Source organism: Mus caroli, unplaced genomic scaffold (assembly GCF_978045245.1).
Source record: "Mus caroli unplaced genomic scaffold, Mus_caroli_1 scaffold_12, whole genome shotgun sequence".
In the NCBI taxonomy this organism is placed as follows: domain Eukaryota; kingdom Metazoa; phylum Chordata; class Mammalia; order Rodentia; family Muridae; genus Mus; species Mus caroli.
Genome location: NW_028227267.1, coordinates 20,204,777 through 20,221,677, shown reverse-complemented (window position 1 = coordinate 20,221,677; position 16,901 = coordinate 20,204,777). Strand labels below are relative to the sequence as shown.

The 16,901-nt window shown below is 44.1% G+C and overlaps 1 protein-coding gene across 10 annotated transcripts in view; it reads right to left on the bottom strand.

Annotated features, from left to right (window-relative positions):
• Arhgef3 (Rho guanine nucleotide exchange factor 3) overlaps positions 1 to 16,901 on the bottom strand; it is a 289,379-nt gene that overhangs the window by 31,925 nt on the left and 240,553 nt on the right. For 9 of the 10 annotated variants that reach the window (XM_021181453.3, XM_029468792.2, XM_021181454.3 and 6 more), the window contains one exon: positions 9,639 to 9,746. In XM_021181453.3, the coding sequence (XP_021037112.1) occupies positions 9,639 to 9,746 (108 nt within the window). Of the gene's footprint in view, positions 1 to 9,638; positions 9,747 to 10,709; positions 11,793 to 16,901 lie in introns of those variants that run through there. The other variant, XM_029468793.2, reaches the window with a different exon arrangement.

The following is a 16,901-nucleotide window of genomic DNA, read 5'->3' as shown; positions in this document are numbered from 1 at the left end:
CATAACAGTTTCTCACTCTTGTGGCCACTCAGTTCTGAAGTAGACAAGTTTTTTATTATGCAGAGCTGTCCTGTGCATTGTTGAACACTTAACAACATCATTGGTTTCTAACCACAACATACAAGTAGCATCCCCAACCCATCTGTGCTCAAAACATCTTGAGACACTACCGATGTCCCCTTAGGTGAGAAACACTGGTCCATTTCAAAGTGACAGCCTCAACCTTGGATGAGACCACATAACCACAGAAACAAGTACATAGACCTGCTGGGGTGGGAGGATTTGAGGATAGCAATGAAAACTGTCCCAGAATAAGCCAGAGTTTCCATGAGGAAAGTGAGCCCTGAAAATAAGTAGAAACCCAAAGCTTGTTAACTGTTGGCAGCTAAAATAACAATAGCCATGTGGGAGACAGACAAACGCAGATTTTGAAAATGGCTACTCATGTTTATATCCAAGCTGGAATATAGGAAAGACGTTGCAGGTGGAAAGCAGATTGTCTGTTGGGTAGGAAACAGATCCATTTACTTATGTCAGAGGAAATGTAGGCTCAGCAGGTAGACACTGTGGGACAGAGTTGATTTGTTAATGCTGCCTGTCAGTGGGGGTGCTTGCTCTGTCCTTTCGTAAAAAACAGAAGGTCTCCATAGCCAAAGATAACATGTTCCAATACAGAGCTAGGGCCAGGCACAGTCTCTCCACTATCCTGACTACGGAGCTATCTGGGAGCAGATGGTTCAACAGTAAACAGTTTGGAAGCTAGGATGGAACCGGAAAAAGAAATGTGATCCACTGTGGCTGCAGCGGTGGGTTAAAGCAAATAGTTTCAGAATGTAGTTGCTAAAGACTCCTGGACAGTAAGTATCCCGAAGAAGTCTCCCAAAGGCTCCATTCAGACTGCTGAAAATGAGGAGCAGCACTTTCCCACAGAGTGGCTCTATCACATCGGACCTTTGTACTAATCTTCTAAAAGGAATGGGTCAGGAGAAAGTCAGGAACCAGAGGACTGAGTGACTGGCACAAGGTAAGGCTAGGGATAGGAATAGGAGCTGTGTGCACAGTGGTTCATCTCCAAAACACAGACTTGAGTTGGAAACAAAGGCTTTACTCCCAGAGCTGATGTGGCTCTAAGTCAATCCATGTGGCTAGGAAAACTCATGTCTCTGGCTTTCAGTAGTCTCATATTTTGACAATACTTAGAACCTCACAAAGCTGAAGTGGGGGTTGGAGGTAGCTTAGCCAGATGCTTAATACACAGTTGGCAGGAGATGGCTGGTACCTGGGCTGCCTAATTTTTATGTTAACTTGATGTAAATTAGAGTCCTCTGGGAAAGGGGAAGTTTGATTGAGAATCTGTGGGCCCGCAAGTCTGTGGGGGTCCTTTTCTTGTTTAATGATTGATAGTAGGGGTAGTACTGTGGGCAGTGCCACCCATGGACAAGTGGTCGTGAATTATGAAAGAAAGTATGCTGAGCAGGTCATGAGAAGCAAGCCATTAAGAAGCGTTTCTCCGTGGTCTCTGCTTCAGTTCTTGCTGCCAGGTTTCTGCCTGGGATGGTTTGAACGTGCTTGTCCCAGGGGTGGCACTATTTGGAGGTGTGGCCTTGTTGGAACAGGTGTGTCACTGTGGGAGTGGGCTTTAATACCCTAGTCCTAGCTGCCTGGAAGCCAGTATCCTGCTAACAGCCTTCAGATAAAGATGCAGAACTCTCAGCTCTTCCTGTCCCATGCCTGCCTGGATGTTGCCATGTTCTTGCCTTGATGATAATGGACTGAATGAACCTCTGAATCCGTAAGCCAGCCCTAATTAAATGTTGTCCTTATAAGAGTTGCCTTGGTCTTGGTCTGTTCACAGCAGTAAAACCCTAACTAAGACACCGCCTTAACTCCCTGTGTTTGCGTCCCCTGATGATGCATTGTAGCCTGTAAGACCCTTTCTTCTCCTCCCCATGTTGCTTTGGTCATGGTGCTTTATCACAGCAGTAGAAACCTATCTACTATTGCTAGACCATTAATACTACCAATAACACTTGTTATACCCATCAGTCTCTGCCTATCCATGGGACTGGCAATGATTGATAGTATGTCCCAAGAGCCCCTGGTGCAAGTGTGAATCCACAGTATTATTGATCCTAATATAAACTCTATTTTGTCTATACATACATACCTATGATAAAGTTTACTTCATACATCAGGCATATTAAAGGATTAACAATAATTAATAAAAGAAGAGTTATAGCAATACATTATAACTATGAAGGCTGATTTTCTTATTACCTTAATACCTAGTAGATTGAGACACAATTCTGGGTGTGTTTCCAGCAAAGATTAAATGAGAGAGAAAGACCAGACATGAAGGTGGAGAGCGTGTGCCATCCCTTGGACTTCCTGCAACCCCAGAATGGAAGAGAGAAAGGAGAGGACCAACAGGACACAGGTATTTCCCCTTTTGTCTCATGGTCCATGAGGATGCAGACACCCATCCTCCATCATGTGCTCTTGCCGCCATGACACTCTGCTCAAATTCATGGGGCCAAGCAACTGTAGAAACCTCGATCCAGAACACATCATTCCTCCCTTGTGTTTGTCAGACACCTGGTCACAGGTACACACAGCTAATCCATACAACAAAATTATTGTTAATATATAAGTTGTTCATTCTTGGCAGTTTTCATTTACAATTTTTTTTTTAAATCATAGTTGATCATGGGTAGCCTTAAGGGCAAGTGAAGTCACAAATAAAGGGGAAATACTTGGATGCTTTCATCCACAGACAACAGCAGTAACATCTCAGAGTGACTTAAGACTAAGTAGCTTCTTGGAAGAACTTCACTAAAATAACCAGCAGGAGAGAGAAATCCATCAGCATAGCGCTGCTATTTATAAAAGCCCAGTATCTGGAAATAAGCAGCTGGGTGCAGAGCTGGTGGTACAGAGCTTGCCTTGCATGCATCAGACTTTACATTTTGTAGCCCCGGCTCCAGAACAAACAAACCTGGATATGGCCAAAGGGTGCTCAGCAACAGGGAGTAAAGTCTTATCACAAAACAAAAACAGCATATGGCTTAAAAATAAAAAAAATAATAATAATAAAAAAAAATAAAAAAAAACAGTAAAAAAATAAAATAACAGGTTTTTTTTTTTTTTGTTTTTTGTTTTTTGGTTTTTTTTTTTAGCTTAAGGGTAAGTAGAAAATTACACACAGAGCCAAGTAAAGAGAAGAGAGATCTCCATTTAAAATACACAAAATGGTAACAGGGGTCTACCCTTGGATGGTAGGGTTTTATCTTCAACTTCATAATTCTCTACATTTATCTTCCAGACTTCATATAACAAAGAGATAACTAAGAAAACCAAATTGATTGACAAGTAGCCATGGCCATGAACACCGACTTTAAGAGAAACTGCACCAACACATCTTGACACGCAAGGTTCATGAATGAATGGCCATTGAAAACACAGTGGAAGGGTATCCAAACACTTTAGAATCAATACGTGCCAAACACCTAAGACCCCAAACAAGGGAAAGCCCTCCTGGAGCTCAAAGAAATCCTTAGTGGAATGAATGAAAAGTTGAAGACAGTATTTGATACAGGTGTGGAAAAACCATTACCGATGTGTTCAGCACTAGTCATAAAAAAACCAATCTAAAACAGTGGCTTGGGGCAGCCACCCACCATCTTAATCCAGCTCCATGAATGGCTCTTAAACGATAATGTCCATGACAAAGTATTCCACCAGCTGGAAATAATGCCTCTTCCCACTGCGGTGAACAAAATAAGGGCCAGCTGAATGCAGGATGCTTCAGACCCAAAGTCTGGTGGCTATTTTTAGCTCCTGGCAAACCACTGGCGGTATTATGACCAGTGTTTTGCCTTTTTTTTAGAAACCTAACCACAGAAGTGGTACTCAGCACAGCCATCAGGTCTTCTTGCAGCACTTGCTGACTGTGTGACCCTGGGCCCAGGTTTAAAGCTTGGGGTTCTTTGCTCTATAGATGACCCTGAATCACCCTGTAGAGTTCTGGGGGAGGTGATTGGAGGCCATGGATGTTAGGCACTTGGAATAGGGGCTGCAACACTGCAGACAATTACAAGTTGATCATTTATAAAGGTCACTTATAACTCTACAAAAAAGTACAGGCTAGGATGAGGAGTCCCTCTTGACAGGAGGCACTGGGAACTTCTCAGCTGTCCCATCGTGTGCCGGACGCTCACCTTCATATATGCAAAGTAACCAGGGACCCAAAACTTTTGCCATTCACAGCAAATTTATGAAAAGAAACCATAGTTGTCAGACATGGCCCCTTAAGTCCATATACCCATGGGAACTTCCTACTTATGTCTCAGGTGTAGATAGATGGTGCTGCAGTTCTCGTTCCTTCTCAAGCCTGGGGTTAGAACACTTGCTTAGCATGCATGAGGCCTCAGATCTGATTCTCAATCCCTATTAACTTGGGATAATGGTACATGACGGAAATCTTGGCACTGAGGAAGAAGAGGCAGAAAGATCAAGGTTCTCCTCGGCTACATAGCAAGTTCAAGGCCAGCCTGGGCTACAGGAGACCTTGATTCAAAACAACATAAAAACAGGGGGTGGGGATGGGGACCTAAACTAAAACTATTAATGGAAATAAACAGAGATCTTGACTTTAATGAAAGTGTGATTGCCCCCATGTGAGGCCAAGAGACATTGAACACTCACTTGCACCCCAAATTGAACAGTTCACACAAGTGTGACTAGACAGATTGCTACCTTAGGTTAGGCTCAGGGTATATAAAGTATACACTAATATCCAAAGTCATTCTGAGGAGAAATGTTACAATGTTACAAAGGTTGTTTTGGAATGGAAGCCTAACACATTCAGTTTTTCCTTTCTCTTTTTCTGTACTTTCCCACAAAAACGCACACTTTAGAAACAGAAAGAAAGATGTTCCTCTCCAAAGCCAATGAAGGACAACACAAGGCAATGAACTCTGTCCTCGCTGGACTTGGCACAAATGTGTCCAGGATTCATGTGCAGCTGTGCACAGAGAGGCAGAGCTCAGCATGTAGCTGGCCCAAGGGAGCTGGTATTCCCTGTTCCACATGAAAGGTGCACACTCCGGCCCCTTTCAGAGCTGGGCCAGGTTTCCCTCTCAGGCGTACTGAAGAGGGAATTTATGGGCCTTGGGGGATCTAGACATCTGTGCTTTAGTTTACCAGCAGCCCTGTGCTAAACCGTTCTGGTAAGGAACTGACAGAGTATCATGCAGTCGACACCGTAAATGCTGCCTTTGTGCTGAGACCCAACTTTCCAGCCCATATGGGTGCTGGGAGGCAAGAGAAAACAAACCCGCCAGTGTGTTGCCTCAAAGACCACTCACATTTGTAAATGGCTTTTTAATCTTTCTGCAAGAGGCTGCCAGCCCAGCATGCCCTTGTGTCCTCCTCCGCTAACTATGGTCTCACAGGAAGCCAGAGTGGGAACCACTAAGTATTGATGGAAGCCTTGTGTTTGGGTCTAAGTCACTGCCTGGCCTGTCACTAAAGGAACACAACCTAGAGATGAAACTGGATATCCAAAAGGATCCATATGTCTCTAAAGTGCAGGAGCCAATGAAATAAGAGTAGTGTACCAGAAAACCAAGATGCTTGCTGGGTCTGGTGGCACAGTTTTGGTAGCCCAGTTACTCAGGAGGCTGAGACAAGGGAATCAAAAACTTAAGACTGCCTGGGTTGCAGAGAGAGTTCAAGGCCCACTTAGGCAACTTAGTAAAGATCCTGTTCCCAAATTTAAAAAATATAAAAAGGGGTCAGGTATGGTGGCACATGCCTTTCATCCCTGTCCTTCGGAAGCAGGGGCAGGAAGATGACCTCGATACATAGACAGTCTTAGGCTAACAAGAGCTACACAGTGAAGCCCTGTCTCACTAACAATAGAGAGGGACACACACACACAGACCAGATGGCTCAGTGGCTAAAGGCACTTGTCACCCACCGAGCTTGATAACCTGAGTTCAGTCATCAGGACCTACATGGTAAAATGACCTGCATAAGCTCTCCTTGGACCTCTCCAAGCACACAATGGCAGGGGTACCCCACGCCCAAATAAAAAGTAATAAAATTTTATTAAAACCAAAGCAAAGCATTTGGTGGGGAAGCACTTGCCTTGTATACACAAGACCCTACGTTTAATCTTCATTATTATAAAAATAAAAGTGAAATAAAGAAATAGAAGGCAAACAAATAAGCCAACTTGCCTCGTGCTCAAATGATTTTTGAAATAGAAGAGAAATTACACACACAGGTATATAGGGTGAGTATGTGCTGAGGGCCAGGAGGGTTGGGCCCTTAGCAGTAGCCCCTTGTCTTGCTTCTCCATCAATAGAAATGGCATGGAGACCTAAAGGAACCTCGAAGGCTTATGAAACTGGTTCCTGGGCAGCCTTGGAAGCTGGCACCTCCCCTTCAGGTTCCCCGTTCCTTTTCCCTTTCTAGTTGGTAGGGAAAGCAATGGGGTCGGGAGGCAAGAAGCAGAAAGTTAGTTTGTTAAACAACTGCCGAGAGGCTTATATTGCACGTCCCAGGGTGGACTCCAGAGAGACAGCCAGGTGCAGGATGGTGGTCACCACTCTCACAGATCTTACCTGAGCATGCTGTGTACAAATCTGAGCTCAGAGATGTATTTCTATGCACTAATCTCATCCCTTCAAATAATAACACATTGCTCAAGTTCTCTGAGTCTTTGTGTAGAAGCATTATGAATAACTTTTCTATTTCTGTCCCCCACACACAGCCTAGGGTTAACAATTTATCATGACAGTCACAAAAGTTCAGTAGAAAATTTATGTCGCAAAAGAAAGATATCTTTGAAGGTTTAGAAGGCAATCTCCACATGGCAGGTTCTCCCTTGGGTCTGACTCTCATCTTCGCTTGGTCTCAGTCTGCTAAATTTTCAGACATGCCTTAACTCATTTCTCTCCTCCCCAGTTCTTAGGTCAATGCAAATTTCTAAGAGAATCATCTGTTTTCTGCAGTGTTTCCTGTGCAGGGCCCCTAGGAGCCAGAAAACAGAATAAAGATGGCTTGGGAAATCTAAAGAAAAATGGTAAAGGTATGCAATCAGGGTAGGTTCCTGGGGAGAACACAGTGTTCTCAGAAATACAAACTCAAAGGTCTACAAGCCAGGCAAGGCATTGTTAGTAAGTAAAGGGACCCAGCGCTCCAAGAACAACTGTAGAGTCGGGGACACTTGCAGGTGAAAGCTGGCTAGCTATTCTAATCAAACGTGTTACTGTCATTTTGCAAAGAAAGCACAGCCCTGCCCTAAATCCACCAGAAGGCAACTCTATCCTGAAAAAAGCACCCTGAATGCTAGAGAAGCCCAGTGAACAAGTGGAAACCACCCTGGCACAGGGTGGGCCATCCTAGGAGAGACAACAGGGAGAGAGGCCATCAGAGAACGGTCCTATCATCAAGGGAAGAAAGAGTTCACAGTGAACTTGAACCGTGGTCATTAGACTGGAAAGAAAGGAAAGAGTCAAATGCAGTCGACAGTCTAAAGACTTTTCAAAAAGCAGAACTCAGCAAAAGACCAGATGTGCAGGACTCAGGTGATAATGAGTCTCCCAGGAAAAGCCTGCAGTGAAGTCGTCCAGAGGGTTGAGACCCTGGCCACAAGGGACACAGTATGCAAACACATCCTTCTCCACCAACCAGCTCTGCAGGCTGACTACCCCCACAGAATTTTATTGTGTTCCTTTGTTCTTCCTACCGAGAGGTCAAAGTATAACCAGGAGCCCATAGTCCCAAGGACTGAGCATACAGAACCAAACCCGGGGCTAACTGGGTGGTAAACCTTTCATGAGTAACAGCAGAGGTAACAGAGGGGCTGGAAGCAAAGGGGGTGAGCAGTGGGAATGGATGACATCACAGGGTTGTGGCGCATCCACTCAGACAGTAGGGAAGCAGGGATGCAAAGGGGTCTAGGAGAACCTCATAGCATCCTCCAGCTCTGATGGTCAGCAGGAGGCATGTCTCTAGCTCAGCCTCTCCAACCTCTCTCTGCCATGAATACTTTGCTTTACTACATAAACTCCTGTTTAAACTTCGTGTTTAACTCATCTTTTCCTTTGAGAAAAAAAGAATCAAGGAGAAATCTTCACTGACAACAGCTTTCTGGTCTACAATTTTTTTAATTATTATTCTTATTTATTTATTTATTTATTTATTTATTTATTTATTTTTTTATTTATTGGTTTTTCGAGACAGGGTTTCTCTGTATAGCCCTGGCTGTCCTGGAACTCACTTTGTAGACCAGGCTGGCCTCGAACTCAGAAATCCGCCTTGCCTCTGCCTCCCAAGTGCTGGGATTAAAGGCGTGCGCCACCACCGCCCGGCGGTCTACAATTTTCTTAAACATTTAAGGTCAAGATAAAAGCATTGCTAAGTATTCGAGACAAATGAGACATGGCAGATTCCTGACTCACTCAGCTATGTTGGGGGTGAGGCCCTTGTTGTATGCCTTTTGTGGGGTTCAGTCTAAAACAGTATTTTTATGACTTGGTTTCGAGGCTGTGAGTGGATCTCAACCTTCACTTTAAAAGGCGAGCTGCAGGACGAGATGAAGAGTAGGTCCGATGAAATGCTACTTGCCCCCAAGCCCGACGACCAGAGATGGAGATATCCTTGGGTCTGCATGGTGGAAGGAGAGGGCTGATTCCTTGTAAGCAGTCCTTGGACCTCCACCTAGGTAAGCAGCTCTGCATACACATGCCTCCCTCCAAATAAAATATCATAGAGTTTAAAAACAACCACACGCACTTGTTAACTAAAAACTACTACTGCAGACAATATCCACAACATAGCTAGTAATAACTAAAGGCCCTGTAGAATTTACAATTCTACAAAGGAGCTGTGGTTCCTTGTGAGCCACAAAAGGTGTCTCTAGGATACATTTACCTCTGAGGAATAAAGCGAGACTTAGAAATGTTAAGTCACCTGCCCTCGACTGGCAGTCTTCAATGGACAACTAAAATCAGAACCAAGATACTTTGGGTATTTTGTTCTAACCCTGAGGCCAACAAACTTTTTTGTAATCAGACTGGCATGGCTGTATTTCAACCAAGCTCCTTACGCCTGTAAGGTGAAGTGAAGTTAGAATTCCATGTGGTTTTCACATATAAGAAATACCATTCTTTTCATCCGCTCCCCCCCGCCACCCCGCAAACACTTGAAGTTGATACCGTCTTCAGCTCATGAGCCATGGGCAGGGAGGAGGCAGGTTTCCTCCTCCCCCTAACCCTTTAGCTTTCTAACTCTGGCCAAAACCACCAGGTTCTACTATTATCCAGCTCATATCACAAACTGGTAATTCAGAAGTTCAGAGAAATTGCTGCACAAAACCAGTAAGGATACACTCTGGATGGGACCCATGACATAGACATACAACTATGAACTATCAGAAGTGGCCCTGACCCTGCCTGACCCAGGGTTATGGCGTGCACACATTTCTCGTCCTTATATTCCCCTTCACCTGTGCACTCTTCTACAGTAGCAAGCGGTAATTCAGCTCCACCGGAGACCCACAGAGATTCTAGGTGCATGAGCACAACATAGCTCTCTGCAAGCCCAAGCCCAAGCCCACGTTCCCTTACCTGCAAGGTCTGGCTGAAGCGCTTTAATGGTGTGGTCTTCACAGGTGGAATGAGGTTTGCTAGCGATGTGACTCTGGAAAGGGGCTTGACCCTTTTGTTACTAGGTTCCTGTATAAAAGAAAAAAGAACGAGGACAGTGTCAAGACCAATCCTGCAGATGTCTGCCACAACATCACATCCATCCTGCTCCGAGACTTGCAGGCGACAGGGTGATCTGTAGACCGTGAACAGTGCCCCAGGATCTGCACAGGTGATCTGGCTGGGGAGCCATGAAAGAGAAAAGACGGAGGAGGCACACTGAAGCAGTGGGTGACAGAAAGGTAGGGATCCCACCCTCCCCCCTTCCCCCCCCCAATCAGTCAAAGCTTCTAATAGAACCCTTCTTCCCATTGCTGTAGAGAGTTCCCAGCCAGTGACCTTGCCAGACACTGGCGTGTCTTTTGTTGTTTCTGGTTTCATTTTTTAAAAAAAAATCCTTCCTGTCACCTTGCCAGAGCCATTTTTGTGTATGCTTTATCCATTCATTTTTCTAAAGTTACAAAGATTGCTTTTAATTCCTCAAATTTAAAAAGCATTCATGTGTCTGTGTGTATAGAGGGGGAGTCAGAGGACAACATTCTGTAGTTGGTTCCTCTTCTTCCACCATATGGGTCCCAGGGATCAGACTCAGGTTGTCAGTCCTGGTGGCAAGCCTGCTGGGACATCTGACCAGCTCCAAACATTTTTAAAGAAGTTTTATTTCTAGGATCATAAGAAAGCATCTTTGAACCTATAATAACAGAGAGGCATGTATTAAAATTCATAAAATATCTAATGGCAAGAGGAAATGTACAGGGAGAAATTTGTATCATGGGTTTTTGGTGTCTATACTATTTATAGCCACACATTTTCAAAGTCACCTCCACAGAAAACATCGATTGCAAATCTGTAAGTTACTCCGGAACTGGCTGAGAGGGGAGAGGGAGACTTCTTATTCCAATAAATGTTAACAAGAATAATACAAATAAAACAGGCTGGGAGAAAGAGGGAAAAGACAGAGCAAACATTTTACAAGACAAAGAGGACAGTTACCCTTGCTTTCCTATGCTCCATCTGACCTGCAGTAGATGCTGGACAGCACATGAAGACCTCAAATTGTGATGGAAAATGCCAAGTCAGCCAATTGCAGCAGACGTCAATCATTTCCTAATGCAGCTCGCCCGACCCCTACCCCAAGGTGTTCATCTTTCCTTTTCAGCCATTGCTTTCAAAGTTTGACTCAGAATTTCTCATCCTTCAAGGGGTTCCTGCAGGCCATTCTAAACACAGCAGATGCCTGGAGAAATCCTTCATGAATCTGGAGTTCAGCCGGGAAGTTGTCATGTCGCCCGATGCCCTTGCTAGCCTCAGAAATCAGAAGTCCTCTCTTGAGACTCTATCAACTTTGCTGACATTTTAAGTAGAAAAAAAATTAAACTTAAAGAAGTTCAAAAACAGTTCCATGCTATCAAAGAGTAAGCTGTGTGGTTTGCAAAGCAATCAGTTGCTTTTCTAAGACAGAATGGATCCAGAAGCCAGGGACCTTCTCAGTGAGCTATGCTGAGCAGACAGAAGGCAGCACTAGGAACACAAGGAAGGCTAGGTTTTAAAATGCAGCAGACAAAGATCCTAAAATGAAGGCTGCCACTACAAAGGATAAGGTGCTGAAGAGAAAAGTCCAAAAGCCATCTGCTTCCAGGCAATGATGTCCTTCAGGATGCTCCCTGCCCGGTGCCTGGGCTCCTGAGCATCTGTGCCCAAAGGATGATCTTAAGATTCTCCCTTTTTACATCATCCGTTTCTGCATCCTCAGCATGCTGCGTCCACGCATGTGTGCACACACAGCCTCTTAAGTATCCCCTGAATTCCTCCAAATGGCTTCTGCTTTAGTCTAGAAATGCCAGGTTGCGATCTCGCTTCCTTTGGTGGTATAAACCGCATTGCAGCACACGAGAAAAATCCCAGGGGAAAGAACTTGGTCTCAATAATCCTGCATGCACCTCAGAGGCCAGAGAGGCTGAGTCTCATTCCCACATTTAAAGCTGTATCAGAATGGGGAGGTTGAAGAGTGAGCAGCAGCTGGGGTGTCTTGATTTTAAAGCAGGGCAGGGAATAATGCTGCACACTTGGCAGGCTTCAGGAGGATCTAGTCCTTGTGTGTCATGTGTCAACGGGCTGACTTTGCTGCTCCGTTTAGATGGCCCACTCAGATGTGTGTTATCTACATCCTAATATAGTTATAGGATACATCGGCAATGCAACACTAGCCCAGCACACTGCTAATACATGGAATCCTTTTTAGAACTCCTTCTCGGAGGCATGGCCCCCAAGTGAGTTAACAGCAGGCTGCTCTCTGGTGATCTAACATTGCTAAGCAAAGAGGAATAAACTAGAAGCCATCCTGCTGTGATTTAGTGCTGGCAATGCAGGCAGGTGTAAGCCCCAGAACAGGATCTAAGGGGGGAAGCCTTATGTCTGACCTCACGAGTGAAGTATGAATTATGGAGCTATCCTTGAGGGCTTCTGTGAGAATAAGAAATTTAAAATAATTCTTGGCCTAATTAATTGTTCTTTTCCATTTATTCACTCTGTCTCCAGCTATATCTTACTATTGTCTAAACAGCCCTCCGAGAAAATATTTCTAAGATTCTAAGTAAATAGCATTACTGAGAACTAACTAGCAAATGCAATACCGAGGGTCTTTTCGGGTTTGTCATTGGAAGATGAGAGAACTTAACCTGCAGAGAGCTTGTCTGGTCTAACACAGCGCTACTACTAGACCAGTGGGGGGAGGGGCAGCAAGTTTGAATACAACAGTTCTGTTTAGTCTTTTCTAGGCTTTATTGTTTTGTTACACTAATTAGAACTGCTTGTAGAGTGTTTATTACAAGTTACAAATACACTAGTCTAATTGCTGATTCCAAAATGATTTTGTTGCTGTTGCTGTTGTTGTGGGTATTTGTACAGTCCAGGCCCACCTAGAACTATGTGGTGGAGGCTGATCTCCAAGACCTGATCTTCTTGCCATTAATTCTCAGTGGTGATATGGCTATGTCACCAGGCTCTCAGGTCCCAAAGTGTGTGTTCTTAAAATATACATACACACACATATATGAAATATTTACTTATGTAACCCTTTTTAATGTGTATAAATATTTGCCTGCATCATACAAGTGTGTGTCATGAGTGTGTCTGGTGCCCTTGGAGGCCAGAAGAAGGTACCAGATGCCCTTGGAACTGGAGTTACAGACAGTTGTGAGCTCCAGTGTGGATGTTGGGATCAAACCTGGGTATCTGCAATAGTGGCAAGGACTGTTAATCTCTGAGCTTGGTCTTCAACTCCCCTACTTGCCAATGTAGTTATTTTTAAAAATTCATTTTATATTTATTGTACTTGATGGGAGCATGAAAGAGACACCCTTTATCAGTAGAAAAAGTTCTGCTTATATCAAATTTGATGCAAATTTCTATCATGAATTAGTCTTGACTTTTACAATTTTTTTTCCTATTTAGAGGAAAGGAAAGGGGGAAAAAAGAAGTAAAAGAGGGGGGACGGGAGGGGAGGGGAGGAAAGATAATGAAGATGGCCACAGAGGTCATATTTTTCCATAAAGGAATTTATTCAACAGTTTAAAGAATCTCACAAGCTAACTGCAAACCAAACAGAACAGAAAACTCGGTGTGATTGTATTTTTTTGTTTGTTTGTTTTTTCGAGACAGGGTTTCTCTGTGTAGCCCTGGCTGTTCTGGAACTCAATCTGTATACCAGCCTGTCCTCGAACTCAAAAATCTGCCTGCCTCTGCCTCCCAAGTGCTGGGATTAACAGCGTGCGCCACCACACCCGGCATGATTGTATTTTTAACATAAGTTTTTCTTAACGTGTTTTTTATATTTCTCTTCTAGGGAGGCACAGTGCCTTTCCTGTCTCCTGATTATTCCTCCCCTGAGGTAAAAAGCAAAGCAGACTGTATCGTGTACAAAGCTGCCTACGACATCAACACAACGTAGCACAGTTTCTCCTTTTTCTTTCTTCAAATCAGTTTCACCAAAATAGACCTGCAGGGAACCCTTCCTTGTCTCTGCCTTTCCTGTTTCAGAGTGGGGCTGGGTGCAAAAGGAGGAGTGTGCATCGTGTCTGCAGCTGCCTTGAGATTGCACCTTTACTGAGCCCCCACCACTCTGCAGGAGTGGCTGAGAATGCATAGTATCTGAGACCATATCACTGCAGGGCAAGGCAAGACAGAGGTGTAAACTGTGCATGCCAGGGGATGCCTTTGCCCATGAGCTGATAGGGCACATACACAAACAAACAAGCCAATAACAACTTTCAAACACTTGGATGTTTGAGTGGGGAGCCTTTCAGTCACCTCTAGTCCACCCTCTAACACTTGAAAGTGGCTTTTCACCATCCTCCTGTTAAACACTAACTTATAACTCATGGTAACTGATTTGCATAAATAAATGATAACATGTTAATACTGGTTACAGGTTCTTGTTTTGTTTTGTTTTGTTTTGTTTTCCAAAACAGGGTCTTATTATGTAGCTCTTGGTGACCTGGAACTCACAATGTAGACCAGTTTGGCCTTGAACTCACAAAGACCGGCCTATATCTGCCTCCCAAACACTGGGATTAAAGATGTGTGCCATTATATCCAGCTTGTCTACAGGTTCTTATTTCAGAGGTCAACACATAAAACCCACTAGTTTATTTATCTCAATATGTTTTTAAGTTAACTCCTCTTATGCCCATCTGATAGATGAAGAAACTGAGATCTCAACTGATTGACTTGCTTAAAATGATTCCACTGGATAGAAAAAAAAATGGAGGAAGGCACTATAATTTGAAGCAGGGTGACCTCCGAGCCATGTCCTACCTGGTGGCTGGCTAACTTTTTCTGTAAAAGAGCAGAAAGTAAGGAGTTTAGACTCTCTAGAGCACCCAACCTCTAACACACTCATCCTCTCATCTTCAGACATAAATAATACATAAGTTAATCAATGTGAGCATGGACCACTAAACCTATCATCGATGAGCACATAAATTCAAATGTCATACAATTTCATGTCAAAAAAATATTATTTCTCAACTATTAAAAATACATTATTTTTAATGTGAGCTTCACAGGAAGTGCGCCAGAGCTGGCTGCTGTCTAGTCACATGGTTCTCAGTGGTCCTCAACCTCAGCTCAGCTTCTGTAAGTGATAAACCTTAAGATGGCACCCTCGGGCATGGTACCTCCCCCTGGGGCTCCTGGCATGGCACAAGCTTGGTTGCATTTCCTCCCCGGAGCTGGGGTCGCGTAGGGTTCTCCCCTGACGAGCAGGGGACATGGTTAGTTTCCTTTCTGTAGGACTGATCCCTGTTTCACTACATTTTACTTCCTAAATAAATCCATCTAAACTAATACCAGCTTCCTCTGATGTACAAATAAAGACCCTTTTAACTGACACAATTCCTGAGATCCACATCACAATAAAAGGAGGTAGAAGGAAGAGAGATGAAGAAAACAGAGGGCACCACTGGTCGACAGCTGTCCAAAGAACAGACTCGGCTGCAATCTTACAGGTGGCACAGAACAAAATTATCTTTTAAAAAAATACATTTTTTTATAATGGACAGAAAATCGTTCTGAAAAATGAAAATGTATCATCAGATGCAGAAGGGGAGAGAGATGAGACCCTGAGTTTGTTAGTAGAACCCTGTGATAGAGGGGGACCAGAAGCAGCCATCATCCGAACAGAAGAAATAGGGCAGAAAGATCCTCCACTGAGCATCAGAACTCTCAACTGAGATGTGGACTACTAGAAAAATGGAAGCTGGGAGAGCCATGTCATGTCATTAAAGTCAAGGCTGGGGAGGCACCCGGACGCCAGGATCCCCGAACACTTTTATATTACTAGACTTCTGTTGTTTTGTTGTTGTTGTTGTTGCTTTGGCTTTTATTAATGCTTTCACACACAAGCTCCGAACCACTAAACTTCATAAAATGATCCAGTGGAGGCAAACTGATTTACTATAGAAGCTTACAGAAAAAGGATGCCTTGAGGATCAGACTGTCCTGGACGGACAGGAGTCCTCAGACCCTGCCCTATTTGTCTTGATTTGAAAGCATGCTTTGCTTTCCCCATGGCTCCCTCCCAACTCAAGCTTCTCTTTTCATTTCCACTCTTCTAGGAAGGAGGAAGCTAAGGCCTTCTAGTTCCCACTCTTAAGTGCTTCTGCCAATCAAATCAATGTAAAGTCCATTACTCTGCAATAGCCCTCTACCACCCTCTTCTTAGAGCCCCAAAGTGTTCACAGTTGACATTCAAGACTCACTTTTCAAGACCTCTAGGCCACACCTGCTGTTGCCAACACCTTTCCTGACCATCAGTTGTTTTCATTCAGCCCTTACCAACACTTGCACCGCCTCTGCCCCCTGCAAAACCCTAAGCTTTAATTCAAACAGCCCCTTGGTGGACAGGGACAATCTGCTGCATAGCTTGTCCTTCCAAGAACTACTAGTAGTCTTCCCTCTTGGGTTAATGCTTTTTTGAACAAAGTGCTTGCGAAGGAGCTGCATTTTACAGATCAATCTGTCATTTCTCTTGGTCTGGTCCTCCTACTTCCTGTGTCGTGCTATGCATGTTATCCACAATTTCTTCAAGGGGAAAATGGGGAAAGAGCCTCACAATGACTCTGGAGAATTCTGGGGAGACCAGCTGTCTTTTATTAGGACCTTGGAATCTTGTGGCAGGCACTGGCCTCAGATCTTTACATGCTATGCTCATGGCATCTTCAGAACAGAGCTCACATCATATCCTCACCTTGCAGATGAGTGCACAGAGGCCTGAGGATCACAAACACCCAGTTGAGGTCACATCTCTGACAGCAGAGGAAATATGGACCATACACGGGGTGATGCACCTCTGCTCTGCCACTCTACAGCACAGATAATGATGGCACACAGGGCACAGGCTCTGTGACTAGCAAGTGCTCAATGCATAGTGTCTGGAACGGGACTTGCAAACAGGTATGTCCCTTATGATCCCCTTTCCACCTTTGCCTTCACGAGACGGTGAACTTACCACTCCATATATGTCTATCATTTTTCAAAAAGTTGATGCTGATGTAATTTTAGACTCACAGACAAGTTTTAAAAATAGTCCAGAGTGTTTCCTATACCTTTTACCACACTTCCTCTAAAGCGCAGACCTTACACAACCAGAGAATGTTTATCAAAACCGAGAAGCTAGCATTGGCC